The 15,363-nt window shown below is 31.6% G+C and overlaps 1 protein-coding gene across 3 annotated transcripts in view; it reads right to left on the reverse strand.

The window, feature by feature from the left end:
- Window positions 1-2,843: 2,843 nt before the first annotated feature.
- LOC132727516 (zinc finger protein 271-like) overlaps window positions 2,844-15,363 on the reverse strand; it is a 35,060-nt gene continuing 22,540 nt past the window's right edge. The window contains exons 1-2 of one of the 3 annotated variants that reach the window (XM_060713052.1): window positions 12,038-12,129; window positions 2,844-8,664 (exon numbers count right to left, since the gene is read on the reverse strand). In XM_060713052.1, coding sequence (XP_060569035.1) covers window positions 6,765-8,051 — 1,287 coding nt within the window. In that variant the 5' untranslated portion in view covers window positions 8,052-8,664; window positions 12,038-12,129 and the 3' untranslated portion in view covers window positions 2,844-6,764. Of the gene's footprint in view, window positions 8,665-9,714; window positions 9,850-12,037; window positions 12,130-15,363 lie in introns of those variants that run through there. The other 2 variants (XM_060713054.1, XM_060713053.1) reach the window with 2 other exon arrangements.

A 15,363-nucleotide genomic window follows, 5' to 3' on the forward strand; every position in this document is an offset into this window, starting at 1 on the left:
TAGTGTTGTATTAATGCGGTGGCATAGCATTTTTCTCAAATGCAATCTTGTTTCCAACTAAAATCTGTTGAATTAATTTGTTTTGATCACTGAGCAGCAATATACAATGTTGCATAGTTTTACAGTGTTAAATTTTGCAATATATAGAGAAGATAATTCAAATTTTGAAAATGTATACATGTAATTGTATATAGAACATGATAAGAAGTTGACCATTTTTAAAGCCCAAATATTTATCATTTAACAGAAAACCATGTGAGGAGGAAATATTTTATACAAAGATGAATAAAAACCAATAGAAATTGTTGTTAAGATTTTTGTTGGAAACTCATTAATGATACAGATGTTATGTTGTTTTATATTCTATATTACAAATATATATGCATTTTGTACTTTCTTTAGACTAGGTTTGGTTAATTACATTCCTGCTATATTTGTGTATGATAAAATGCTTTAAGTCTGCTTGTGTGTCTAAAGTTTAACTGTTAATGTCATAAAAAAAACCCTTTTCAACACAGATTCAAGAAACAGCCTTCTATTTAGTCTCTTGTTAGTTATGTTATCTTCTTTTTAATTGGTTGATTTAATTTTTACTTGGTCTTTGATTGGTTGAATTTTATCCAGTTAAAACTAAACTTTGAAACAAGTATGGCTGATTTCCGGGGCAATGTTTGTGTCCTAGGGAAAAAACAACTTACTAGATTTTTATGAAATGACAAGTTATAAAAACATATTAAAGTTTTGATATAAAACTTCTTAAATTTTTTATTAAAGTTAAATCAATCAACTGTCTAAAGTAGAGTAAGTTTGTAAAAAAGCAAGTTGATGGAAAGTTAGATTTTATTATACCAATAACATAATAGGGCTTGACATTTTGGTTGTGCATATTCATATCTGGTTATAAATAGTTTTTATTATTATTAAGAAATCTGGTTCCACCATTTGCTTTTATGTGATAAACTTACAGATACACCTGTTACTTTCATATATTAAACATTTATTATAGCAAAAGTGAGAGTATTAAAAAAGTGCTGTATACATGTACATTAACAGTGACTTAGTGTTGTTTAAAGAATTACAAGGTAAAATTTAAAAATTGTCAGATTTTCATAAATATTTTTGTTAAAATATACCATACTAAAAAATTAAGAAACAAATTACAGTTAATTACGATCACCTAGGCATTTTGACATCTCTTTTTTAAATGATGTTTTTAAATGCAATGTACTATTCGATTTTTACAAAGGAGGCATTTTGTGAACAATTATTATAATACCTTTTACTACAGTGTAACTTTATTAGGTTGTATCTAATTTATACACATTTTATTCATATATCATTTATATTATCTACATTTTGTTTTTATCTCATTATCTCAGTGATGTTGTATTGAATATTAATTTTATATGTGTATGATTTTTAGAAGCCACAAATAAAGTTTTGTGATTGGGTTCATTGACAGTTGCCTCCCTTAACCGGCCTTTTATCTGCTGGTCGTTATAATGACTGGATAATGTGGTCAGTTTATAATCAGACCTGTCACCAGAGTTCACCATTTCATATTGTCATGCCAGCCTGTAAAGCAGCACGCCTCAATTCAGATTCATGCTAATTTTCACAAAAATTTTGAAAACGCAGGAAGAGTAAAATTTTGTGAATAGGGAAACAAAAAGTATTATCATTGTAAAGGGCACTTACAATTCACGTAAACTACTTGGAAAAGAGGTCAGAATAATCAAAAACCTTACTGCATTAGTAACACAGTAGAAATATAAGTCATTAATCGCAGATAACTGGTAAAGTATAACTTGAATCTTGAATGTTTTTACATTTCTTATAATCTTAATACATTTTTCTCAAGTTATATTGTCTTAAAATATTTTGGGTTATTTGTTAGAAACCAAGATTTTATGTAACTGTCAATGATCCCAATCTACTTATATATGAGCCGCATCAAGACAAAACCAACTTAATGGGTCCGCGACCACGCAGTCTGATCAGGGTCCATGATGTTCGCTAACAAACCTTATAACAAGTAGAGAAAGTGATAGCTAACAGCATGGATCCTGATCAGACTGCGCGGATGCGCGGGCTGGTCTGGATCCATGCTGGTCGCAAACCCATTATGTTGGTTTTGTCATGACGCCGCTCATATGGCTTTCTTATGTTAAACATATTATTGTGCCAAATATTTTAATTTTTAAAGAACCTTGCCTGTTATACAATATATGTTTTGTCTTCTGCTTTATGTTGGCCAGTTATTATTCTTCCCATGAACACTGCATGTTTTATTCACATACATTAAACTGTCATACAATATCCACTCATGATGCACAAAATACAAAGGATAATAATAGGAAAGAATAACATATACAAAATTTCTTTCACTTTTATTGATGAATAAATTGTCTTAATTTGACATATTTTTGAAATTTATACGAAAAACACAAATTTAAAGTAATATAAGATCATTCTATCGAAAATAAACAATTACAGTTTTATTTTCAAAATTTTGAATTGTTACCATGTGTTGCATTACAAATATTACTTTTAGCAACTTCTGAACTTTATTTTTGTTTATTTTACTTTTGTAAATATTTTTCAACCAAAGATATCATTGTTTAGGTTTATTGAACTTTACATTCTTTGTCTGATTAGCTGATAAGTAAAAATGACTCCTTAGTAGGCAGTGTTAACATTGCTAACTATTTTTATGAGATGTCATCAGATAAACATTGAACATTGCTACAGATATATAAAACATTCAAAATACTAATACATGTATATGTATAAGATAAAAACCACTGTGTCTGAAATTTCAAGTGTTTCATGTTTTATCTGAGTTTTTATCCCTTCCTGTTAATTTTTTTTTTTCATACTGTATCCTAATTGTTGTGTTGTGCCATCAGACATTTTGATGTATCATCATTGACGATTGGTTAATGTAAATTGTGCAATCACTTTTTATCCAATAGAATGCTTCCCTACAAAAGAGATGAACTTCGGTAGAAAAAGATAATTTTTGATTAGACTGTATTTTTAGCAGCTTACAACTGCTTATAAAGATATGAAATCTGCTTGTAAGAATTTAAAGATAAAGGGAATCAAATAAACATGCTGTAAAAAAATGCTTGTGTTGTCACTTTTTTCCTTTAGTTTTTGTTAGACAAAGAAAAATGGCCAAAAACATCCAGAAAATAGAAAGGAAGATCTGCAGAATGAGAACAGCATCATGGAAATGATGTGTACATGTATCTGAGGTACCTACAGAACAGATACATACATATCAGCCAAGAAATAAAGACTTGAGGGAAAGGACTCGTAAGAATATTTCCCCATCAGTGACCTTGGCCTTGATCAATTGCATACACCACTATAGGCACAGGTAATGTATCTTCATATAGTATGCAAGACACAAGTCAATGGTGTGACACATTATATAGAATAACCAGTAATTATATGTTGTCCAGGGAGAAAAATGTGTACATTAAATATGCTTCCCTCATTGCGTTCATTCGTTGATGAATAATTTTTCCAGTCAATTCCTTTTATAGAATTTTATCCACTGATTCTACCAAATCAGCTAACTCATGGGAGGTTGGTGGTTCTTCCGTGTTTATGCTTTTGTGTGTAAAACAATGTATAAAGGTGCATCTAATTATCTTTCACAAGGAGTTAAACTAAAAAGTTGTCATATGTTACTGACAGTATTAGTGTGATTTAAAATATAGCAAATAAACAATCTCTCACATACATAGCGTCCAAATTGATGGAGCACGTCTTTGTATTATGTCCTTTTATAATAAGCACAACATCCTTAGCCCCTATTAACATGGCTTGAGGTCAAAACAGAGTTGGGAGTTCCAGCTAGTAAGCTTCTTCCTGGAAATTCATGACAATCTTGAAAGTGGCCAACAAACTGATGTCATAGTCACGGATTTCAGTAAGGCATTTGATAAGAAGGACCATCACAAACTTGTGAGTAAATTGGAAAGATTGGGTATAAGTCACGAGGTTACAAATTGGGTCCATTCCTTCCTTAAGTCATGCTCCCAGCAAGTTGTAGTTGAAGGTCAAAAATCAGGAATTGTACCAATCCTCTGAGGTGTCCCCCAAGGCTTTGTATTAGGTCCCTACCTTTTCCTGTCCTATATAAACGACCGTCAAAGGTAAGGTAAGACTCTGCAGATGATACTGTTGTCTACATCAGATCTAAACAAGATGACCTACATGCTTTAGAAATATGGGAAAGAGACTGGTCCATTGAGATTAACCCTGATAAATGTGAATTTCAAAAGAAACCCTGTAATGTTTCCTTATACCCTCCATGACATTCATCTGAAGCAAAATACTAAAGAGTCACTTTTAGTCAAGACTTTTCATAGACCAAACATATAAACAACAATATTACATCTAAAGCAAATAGCTCCCTTAGATTCATTAGAAGAAATGTTAAAACCCCAAATAAAAAGATAAAGGAAACTGCATATAAGACCTATGTTAGACCTCTGGTGGAATATTGCTCCATAGTTTGGCATCCTTGGCAGAAATTCTTAATTTATAAGATAGAGCAAGTCCAAAGATTGGTCCATTGAGTTTAACCCTGATAAATGTGAAGTTCAAAAGAAACCCTGTAATATTTCCTTATACCCTCCATGATATTCAAATTAACTCAACCCAAAAAGCAAAATACTTAGGAGTCACTAGTAGATAGACCAAACATATAAACAATATTACATCTAAAGCAAATAGCATTTTAGATTCATTAGAAGAAATGTTAAAACCCCAAATAAAAAGATAAAGGAATGCATATAAGACCTATGTTAGACCTCGGGTTGAATATTGCTCCATAGTTTGGCATCCTTGGCAGAAATACTTAATTTATAAGATAGAGCAAGTCCAAATATCAGCTGCTAGATATATTTTTAATGATTATGACTATACAAGTAGTGTCTCAAAATTATGAATGAACTTGGCAAACCCTTAAGCAGCGTCGAAATTTTGGCAAACCCTTGAGCAGTGTCGAAACATCAGTGCTGTAACCTACTTGTATAAAATCCAAACAACTTTGTCTTTGTTGATCACCAACACCTTAATCAAACAAGAAATCTGAACTACCTAATTCTTTACTCAAAGACACAATACCTTTCCTAGGAGCATAAGTCTTTGGATAAGCCTTCTTCTAACTGTTAAGTCTACCCCCAGTTTTAACATCTTTACTGAGAGGCTTGACCCATTATTTAAATTCTAAATTGCACACTACCGTTATGTCTTTTTAATTAATAGTTTTGTAGAACTTTTATTCTTTAAATTTGCATATAAATAATGTCTTTTATTAACAGTTCCCTGACAATGTGCCTGCAAGTCATAATCAGAATTGATTGTTAAGTAGTATCATGTAGATGTAAACACAAACAGTAGTTATACATTTATAAGAACAACATACAAAAACAGAACACAAATATACAAGTGGTGAACATAAATGCAATTCCTCCAAAGTTCTGGAGACAGCTTAAGATAATAAATGACAAACTTTAAATAAGTTTATATTATAAAGATATTTTTTTTGCTGTGTCACTTTGTCTTCCGGTCTCAGCAGTATACCAAAATGTAAACAACAAAACAATATGTATGATTGAACAGTTTGCAAGCAATTTTATTCACTCAAATGTGCATGATGTCAACATGTGATTTAAGACCTTTTTCCATTAAAAAATGATTCATAACATTTATAAAATTTCTCACTAGTTTGCGTTCTCGTATTTTTTTTCTAAAGACACCTGTTGGAGAACTCAAAATCGTATTATTTGCATTTATATGTAATTTTGTTAGTATCGATATTCATATGCCTATTTTGAGTGTAGGGCAAAAGCCCTCCCGTTAAAAACTGACAAGGCAGACAAAAGCCTTCACGTAAAAATGATAAGGTGGACAAAAGCCCTCCCATGAAAATGACAGGGCGGACAAAAGCCCTCTCACAGCACATACATATACAATGGTATGTACGTTGAATAGTTTATATTATCTTTTCAATGCACTCAACATATTGAAATTGTAATCATGATTTTTTTTGTTTTCCATTGGCATAACCGTGTTTGTATATGGGCTTGAGTACATTCCTGAGAGGCATCTGAATAATTAGTGCTAAAGTCTGTAAGTGCATATTTATTCACGTAGATATGAAGGATTACTCCTATGTGAAGTTAATATTAATCGAGTAATAAAATGATGAAAAGAAGTTAAAGTCATCTAACTTTAAAGTTAAAGACATTTATAATGTGCCTTCTAATGAGTCAATTACTTTTAAAAGTGACTTTGTTTTTAACGACATTCGTGTAAAAAGATACCTTGTTAAACATTTCAGGAAGGAATATTCAGAATTAAAGGTGGTTCTAGCTCATACACATTCTTAGGCCAATTGAACAGCAAGAAACATATGTAACAATTTTGATATATTGAGTGCATTGAATAAAAACACAGCTATTCAACATACATATTTATTTTTGTTACAGGAGGGCTTTTGTCCACCTTGTTTATTTCACTGGAGGGCTTTTGTCTGCCCAGTCATTTTCATGGGAGGGCTTTTGTCCGCCCTGTTATTTTTACGGGAGAGCTTTTGTCTGCCCTGTCATTTTCACAGGAGGGCTTTTGTCCGCCCTGTCATTTCACAGAGGGCTTTTATCCACCTTGTCATTTTTTGATTGTAGGGATTTTGTCCGGGAGGGCTTTAGTCTGTTTCCTGCCTATTTTGGCTGCAACGATCTCTAAAGGACAAATTCATTACTCTTCTTGCAGGTGTGTTTTGTCATGTGTCTGTTAAGAGCAGTGCTCTCAGAAAATGAAAGCTGACATATTTCACATTTATGATTCTTCTCACCAGTGTGCATTGTTATATTATGTTTCTTAAGACTACTGCTCTGAGAAAATGAACGAGGACATATCTCACATTTATGATTCTTCTCGCCAGTGTGTCTTGTCATATGTCTTTTAAGATCCCCACTTTGAGAAAATGAACGATGACATATTTCACATTTATGACGCTTCTCACCAGTATGTATTGTCATGTGTTTCTTGAGATTACTGCTATTAGAAAATGAACGTTGACAAACTTCACATCTATGATTTTTCTCGCCAGTGTGTATTGTCATATGTCTTTTAAGATCCCAACTGTGAGAAAATGAACTATGACATACTTGACATTTATGATTCTTCTCACCAGTGTGTATTTTCATATGTCTTTTAAGATTACTACCATCAGTAAATGAACGATGACATATTTCACATCCATGATTCATCTCACCAGTGTGTATTGTCATATGTCTTTTAAGATCCCAACTGTGAGAAAATGAATTATGACATACTTGACATTTATGATTCTTCTCACCAGTGTGCATTATCATATGTCTTTTAAGATTACTACCATTAGTAAATGAACGATGACATATTTCACATCCATGATTCTTCTCACCAGTGTGCATTATCATATTATGTTTCTTAAGACTACTGCTCTGAGAAAATGAACGATGACATATTTCACATTTATGATTCTTCTCGCCAGTGTGTATTGTCATATGTCTTTTAAGATCCCCACTTTGAGAAAATGAACTATGACATACTCGACATTTATGATTCTTCTCACCAGTGTGTATTTTCATATGTCTTTTAAGATTACTACCATCAGAAAATGAACGCTGGCATATTTTACATTCATGATTCTTCTCACCAGTATGTATTGTCATATGTGATTTAAGATGATTACTTCGAGAAAATGAACTATGACATACGTCACATTTATGATTCTTCTCACCAGTATGTATTGTCATATGTGATTTAAGATGACTACTTCGAGAAAATGAACGGTGGCATATTGCACATTGATAAGTTCTCTCACCAGTGTGTATTTTCATATGTCTTTTAAGATTACTACTGTGAGAAAATGAACGGTGACAAAGTTCACATTTATAACTCTTCTCACCAGTATGTGTTTGCATGTGCGTTTCAAGATTACTTCTGTGCAAAGTGGAAATATTCACAATTTTCACATTCATCATTTTTCACGAATGTATATATATATTCATGTGCTTTTTAAGATTGCCTTTGTGCCAAGTTGAATATTCACATTCATGATTCTTATCATCAGTGTGCATTGTTCTATGTGTTTTAAGACAACTAGTTTGCGATTGTCATATGTATTTTCAGACTACTGTTATCCGCAAGTAAGCAATCACATAATTTACATATGAAATTTTCCTCAGTAGTCGACATTGTTATATATACTTGAAGATTGAATCAACAAGGAAATGATTTAAAACACACTGACACACTGTATTGACAAGTGTATTTTGAGGTTACTAATTTTCTACAATGATTGATAAAATAATTTCTTCATAACTGTGAGTTCCCATTTTCCAATACAGGAATATTCACTAATAAAACTGTAACTCACTGGTTTGTAAAAATGATGTTTCAGTGCACTTAGAAAATTCAGAAAGGAAAATAAATGATCACAATTTCCAAAGCAATAGTTTTCTAACAAGACTGGTTTCACACATGCTTCTACAAATCACAACATATTTCTCCACACACACATATTGTATCTGTACCGCTGCTCAACAGTGTTTTTGTTGTTGTTGATGCTTTTCTGCTAGTGCCACATGGTTGTCACTGTTTTAAAATAAAGAAAGGAAGAAGCAACTGTTAGTAAACATTTGTTGAAATATATTTACTTAGTGAAAAAATCTGTTTATCCTTTCGAAACATTAAAGCTGCATTTAATAAATTTCATGAAAACAGAAATAGTGGCATTTTATCAATAAATTGGTTTTCTTATCAACTCTAGATCTTATTTTGGTGTCAAGACAACTAACCATAAAAATCTAAAACCTCATTGTGGCGAAATCGGAAGTACAATTTCCATTTGCTAGGAAACTTCGTCTTCTGATCATCTATACGTCAATATCAAAACAACAAACATTGCTATAAGTAGCAGTCATAATTAAACGGTATATTTCCACATTGTAACGGATGTTTTCATACAAATTTAATCTTTTTTAGGAGATATTTACTAATTCACCGTGAAGCTTAAACAGTCAGTGTTTGCACAAAAAATCTCATACAATGGTATTTTCTGTGTAATAATAGATTAAGTAATAATCCCTACCAAATGATTGTGATTCTTATAAGTCAAATAAAGAGTTATCTCTCTTTTATATCATTCATAATAAATATACATATATGAGTTAATTTGACAGATAATACCCCTTGGCTTTCCAAATAAACACATCATTATTAAAATACATCTATAGCTCTTTATACATCTCCTATCATAAAAATCACAAATTTTAATAAACTGTTTCTTTTTAATAAACTGTCCTGTAAGATATCGTGAATCGATATTGTTACAGGCTATGACTAATATTATGGCTGGTCTGAAAATGACCACCATCAATCGTCAAAATGTCAACAACAAGACAAAGAGCAAACTCTTAGTTTTATCATTTTTTCTGTCTGTTTATGTCATATATTATGCCCAATAAACAAACTAACATTACAAGAAATATCTCTATTATTTTGCTAGAAATGTGATTTTTATGTCATAAGCCTGATCGGGCATTTGCATCAGCTTGTTTAAAGCAGAGACATATAATATACATTTTAACGTTTCTGTTTAAAGAACGGGAAAGATTATATTCAATAATATACATCATGACTCACTGCAGTGATTCAGATTGGATCATCAGACAATTTCTTTTATCTCTAGATAGGAAATGTATATTGTTGACTGGTATTCTGATGACCCTTTCAGGGTATCAAGCTTATTGTCAAATGACAAATATAATACACTGAGAGTTCAATACAGTTCATTTATGTAATTTGATTGTATTGTTTGCATTGCTCACGTGAAAACTGAAAAGATAAAAATTAAGTCATTCGAAAATCCAGCTAAACGCAGTTCTCCAGTACTTTCTGTATACATACAACTCTGGGGAATCCACCTAAAGGGCATACATGTAGTAACAATATGTATGTTTTTGGTATTTATTTGTATAAAACTAAAGTGTAATAAAACAATTATTTCTTTGTAAGAAAATAATTAAATATCACTGTATGAATAATTCAATACAAAAAAAAATAAAGTAAATACAAAAGTTTCTGCAGAAAATACCTCTTTTATGGCAGATACAACAACGATTGTTTTAATTCTACAGTTTTTATTATAAAAACGTTTTTTTGGAAAATGTGCCATAGATATTACAGGAACATTAATGATTTTCAAACACATCAAGTTTTATCACCATAAACGGTAAAATAATGACATATTAAAACAGTGTCTATTCTAGGAGGGGCGATGGGGGGATACACCCATATTTTTGAGAATTCACCCCTATTATTTTAGAGGAAGGGGGAAAATTTTACGTAGACAAAGAAGGAAAAAGATCAACAAATGTAATAAAGTCTTACTTTTTGATAAAAATCCCCCCTGTTTTTCGAATCCTAGAATAAACACTGTAAAAATGGAAATATCACATAATAGGCCGCCTTTGTTGAGGCCGAATATAGCCTTATAGGCTGCTTCCCCAACCAAACAAGCCTCTTTTTTCCCCAGTTTGGTCCTCAAAATTCCCCAATCTTGAAATTTCCCATAGAATTTAGAACAAAATTAAATGATGGTGTTGAATTAAGGTCTTTTATTGCCCTATTAGTATTTCCCAGTGCTTTTTGATTTTCTATTTTGAAGAACTTGCTAAAAGTTTGTGTTAAGGTGATTCCGCTTTGTCAGCCATGTTTGTTTTCACAAAGTCTGTCCAAAGTGAAAGTAGGCCAAAATTCATATAACAACAAAGCTCTTATTTTAAAATGATGAACCATTTGAAAGTACACTTCCAGGTTTTTATTTGAAGGACAATTATAAACAAAAATAAAAATGATAACAATAAGAATATTTACCTTGAATGTGCTACATTTCTGAAGACCAAAAACATTCTGTTGCAAAGTTTTATGCACATTTCATGAATGGCAAAATCCTTTTTTAAGTCTGTTTTAGTGCCTACAAAAGCTATTTTTTGCAGCAAATACAAAAATCTTTCAAAACTTAACTCCAAATAAATCCATATCTCATGTCCTTCTAAGCACATGGCCTCCATTATTTTTTGTAAAAAAGTAGTGCAAGAAAACAATCATCATTTATAGCCTTATGAACTACAATTAAAATGAAAACACAATCAAACTTTAAAATCTAACCTTTTTTATGTGTAACAGTGAAGTGTGTCTGTTTGTCATGTACACAAGAGATAGATAAATGATGTTTATTTTCATGGTACTACTTTTTTACACATGTCATGGTGGCCATGTTTTTTCAAGGTCAGATAAACTACTTTCCTAAGGTTTATATTTTTTAAAGTTTTTTTGTATTTTCTGCAAAAAGAAGCTTTTGTAGGCACTAAAACAGACTTTAAAAAGAATTTTGCCATTCATGAAATGTGCATAAAACTTTGCAACAGAATGTTTTGGTCTTCAGAAATGTAGCACATTCAAGGTAATTTTTCTTATTGTTATCATTTTTATTTTTGTTTAAAATAGTCTTTAAAACATAGAACTGAAAGTGTACTTGCAAATGGCTCATCATATAACAATGTGAGCTTTGTTGTTATATGAATTTTGGCCTACTTTCACTTTGGACCCACATAGTGAAAACAAAAATGGCTGACAAAGCAGAATCACCTTAAGTTTAAGATCCCTTTCCGTAAGTATGCCAAAATCACGCATATTTTCCGGTTTTCCCCAAGATAAAGGCTAAGGCTCCTTCCCCAAAAATTGTGTTTTGGCCCTGTAGGGATACAGTATGTACTTCATTAGGTATAATTCCCCAGAGCTAAATCCGTAACGTACCTGAAAACGTGTTTAGCTAGGTTTCGGTAAAGTTCAATACACTCGAAATCTGAAACAAAAAAAATCAAACAAAAAGCAGCAATACAATACTTTACAGACAAATGTTATCAAAAGATAATAAAATAGGCAACAATTCTGTATTACAAACCTCCTTGCCAATATTTAAGACTAAAAACTCTTCCTCTCCCAAATCGTTACAAATGGTGCAAAATTTTCAAAGGGAGTCAATCACGTCTAACTAAATATGATTCATACATAATCGATTCGTACCGAAACCACAACAATGGCATCAACAGCGACTATAAAGTTATGGAAGCCAGGGTTGAGAGTGGTTTCGTCGAACTACCCTTAATATTATTCCGTGGGTGAACTTATCTTATATGTTACACATTAATTAATGAAGCCTTTAAATATGAAATCATTTTTCTTATTAATTTATTATGTCAAACTTATTATGTCAAACTATACTGTACTGTATATGCTAAAAAAGGAACAATATTATTAATCGGAATAAAATCGACATATATATACAAAGAAAAATAGAATATGTAAGGGAAAGAATTAACTTAAACTATGAATTTTATAATCTAAATATAGATATATATATATACAAAAACAAGACAAAGAAAAAAAAACATTTAAAAATATTAATCCAAAAATACAAAATAAGAAAAAAAAGTACCATGATTTAGTACACGTAATAAATAACCCATCTTTTTAAATACTTTATTCATCTCTATATAAAGAATTGACACATGCATAGTTTTAAAGATGATATACCATGATTTTTACGTAATAAACAACAACAACAATCTGTCTATATTCTTTATTCATCACTCTATATAAAACCCCTAAATTACTGCTTTAGTAAATACCAGAGACATCGCACATAGCATGTTAATCAATACTTGAATCTTTTTACTTTTCTTTAAAACCTTAATTAGTTCCTTTTTCTATCAAATTTTCTTTTCTAAAAATAAAACATTTTGGCTCATCTGGATGAATGCAACTTTCAAGTAAAGTTACGGCTTGTCAAGGAAAATAATACAACAAAAGCAAGTACATGTGTATATATTCTATTTTTACGAACACATTTTATTACACAAAGCATACATGTAACTATATTTTACACAACCTTAAAATCTGAAACACAAGACTCACTATATTGTTAATTCAGATTTTGTGTGTACTGTATAGGTACACGACTTCTATGTGTGTGTTTTATAAGGTTACCTTTGCCTACAAATGACCTATCACATGTATCACACTTAAAAGTCTTCTCACCAGTGTGAGCTGCCATATGTCTTTTTTAAGATCACTCCTATATGCAAATGAATTATGACATATTTCAGAATCCATTATTTTTGTCATATGCTTTATAAGACTATACATGCTATATTAGACTATTTCTTTTAAAGTAATAGTTACATAGTCACATATTTTACATTTGTAAGTCTCATTACCAGAGTGTACACTTTTGCCATGTGCTTTTAGTCTACTAAACTGAGAAAATGAAAAACCACTTATCACACTTATGATTCCTCTCACCAGTGTGTATAGTCATATGTAGTTCCATGCAAATGTAAGATCACAAATATTATAATTATAATTCTTTTCACCGCTGTGTTAAGACAAAGTCCTATGTGTTTTTAGCCTACAAATACCCGTAAAGTATCGACTGGATTATCAATGGTATCAGTAGTGGGGTAAGATAAGGAATAAAACAATAACTTGGGTTTCAGTTGGTTTTAAAGGTGGAAAAGTGAGGTGGTCTTATATGTAGATTATGTGACCATTACAATAAAAACAGAAAAATCCATTCTTTTAAAAATTGGTCTAAATAGAGGGGTGGACTTAACAAGAGCTGTCACAGAAGACAGCGAAGCTCGACTAATTAAATTACTGGATGCAGTATAAGGAAGACAAATCTATGAAAAATATCAATTATGATATAAATATATTTCTTTTGATAGGTTATTGTTGTTAACATAAGTTCCAAGTTCAAGTGGGAAAGATTCTGGAAATGGTCACACTAGAGTTATGGACCTTGTCACCTTGTGTAATGATAAGAAATATATATTTGAAGTTTGAAGTTGATACCTTAAAAAGTAAAGAAGTGATATTTATTAGAGAAATTTCTGAGTTCAAAGGGAGATAAATCTGAAAATATTGCTTCAAGAGTTATGAACCTTGTCACATAAGATTTTGTTGATGATAAGGAATATGAATTTGAAGTTTGAGGTAGATTCCTTTAAAATTAAAGAAGTTAGAGTAAAAAATAACATTTTTCAAGTAAATAAGAGGGCCATGATGGCCCTGGATCGCTCACCTGATACAACCGCATCCAAGCAATGTCTTAAACAAGCATCATGGCCAAGTTTGATTACAACTGAGGCAAACATGTGACCTCTAGTGTGTTAAAAAGTTTTTCCATATGTGGGCAATGTGACCTAATTTTTGACCGGACACAACCCATATTCAAAATTGACCTATATATCATCAAAAAAACCTTCTTGACAAATTTCCAGAATATTTAGATGAAAACTTCAGCCACTAGTGTTTACAAGCTTTTTTCTGTTTTTAGCTCCTGTGGCCTAGTTTTTGACCGGAGATAACCCATCTTCCAATTTGACCTAGAAATCATCAAAACAACCTTCCTGACAAATTTCCAGAAAATTTAAATAAGAACTGCAGCCACTAGAGTGTTAACAAGCTTTTTCTATTTTTAGCTCCTGTGATCTAGTTTTTGACTGGACATGACCCATCTTCGAACTTGACCTAGAAATCATCAAAACAACCTTCCTGACGAGCTGATTTCTAGCCGGACTACATGCATGCTAAAAATCAGGGGTGGTCTTAAGTATTTTTTGCATATCAGACAGGATTATAGATCTACCGTTTACACCTGTGCTAGAAAACACTTTCTTGCATATCTGACAGGATTATCTACCGTTTAACACCGGTGCTTGAAAATCCCCATGTAAGACAAGTCACGTGCTTTAAATGATGTCATTGTCACGCGCCTTTTATGAATGAATTGCTTTCTTAGGATGACGTCATTTTGCCTTTATGAATGAAGTTGTAAGTTCATACGCTACTATAAGAAGAAAGTCCGTAATAAGAATATCAGTTTTCATTATTTCTGTTGATAATTGATATGTTATATTATAAAAAATCCATGTATTATATGTATGTATATATGTACTCACAGGCATTTGCCTTTTGTTCAATAAAATTATTCATATGCAAGAAAAGAATTAAACACTGGCTGTCTGTGCAGACGGATTATCTAGCTCTCGGGTAACTGTTTAGCGGAAACTCGGAAGAGTCTCGTTACCGCTGTAAACAGTCACCCTCGAGCTAGATATTCCGGTCTGTACCGGCAGCCGGTGTAAAATTCATATAGGATTCTACTGTAATCTAATTTTGAATAGAAGGAATAAATACTACATGTATCTTATAATAAATAAAATA

The sequence above is a fragment of the Ruditapes philippinarum genome, unplaced genomic scaffold (genome assembly GCF_026571515.1).
Source record: "Ruditapes philippinarum isolate M1 unplaced genomic scaffold, ASM2657151v2 ctg10576_1_1_1_1, whole genome shotgun sequence".
Taxonomy (NCBI): Eukaryota; Metazoa; Mollusca; class Bivalvia; order Venerida; family Veneridae; genus Ruditapes; species Ruditapes philippinarum.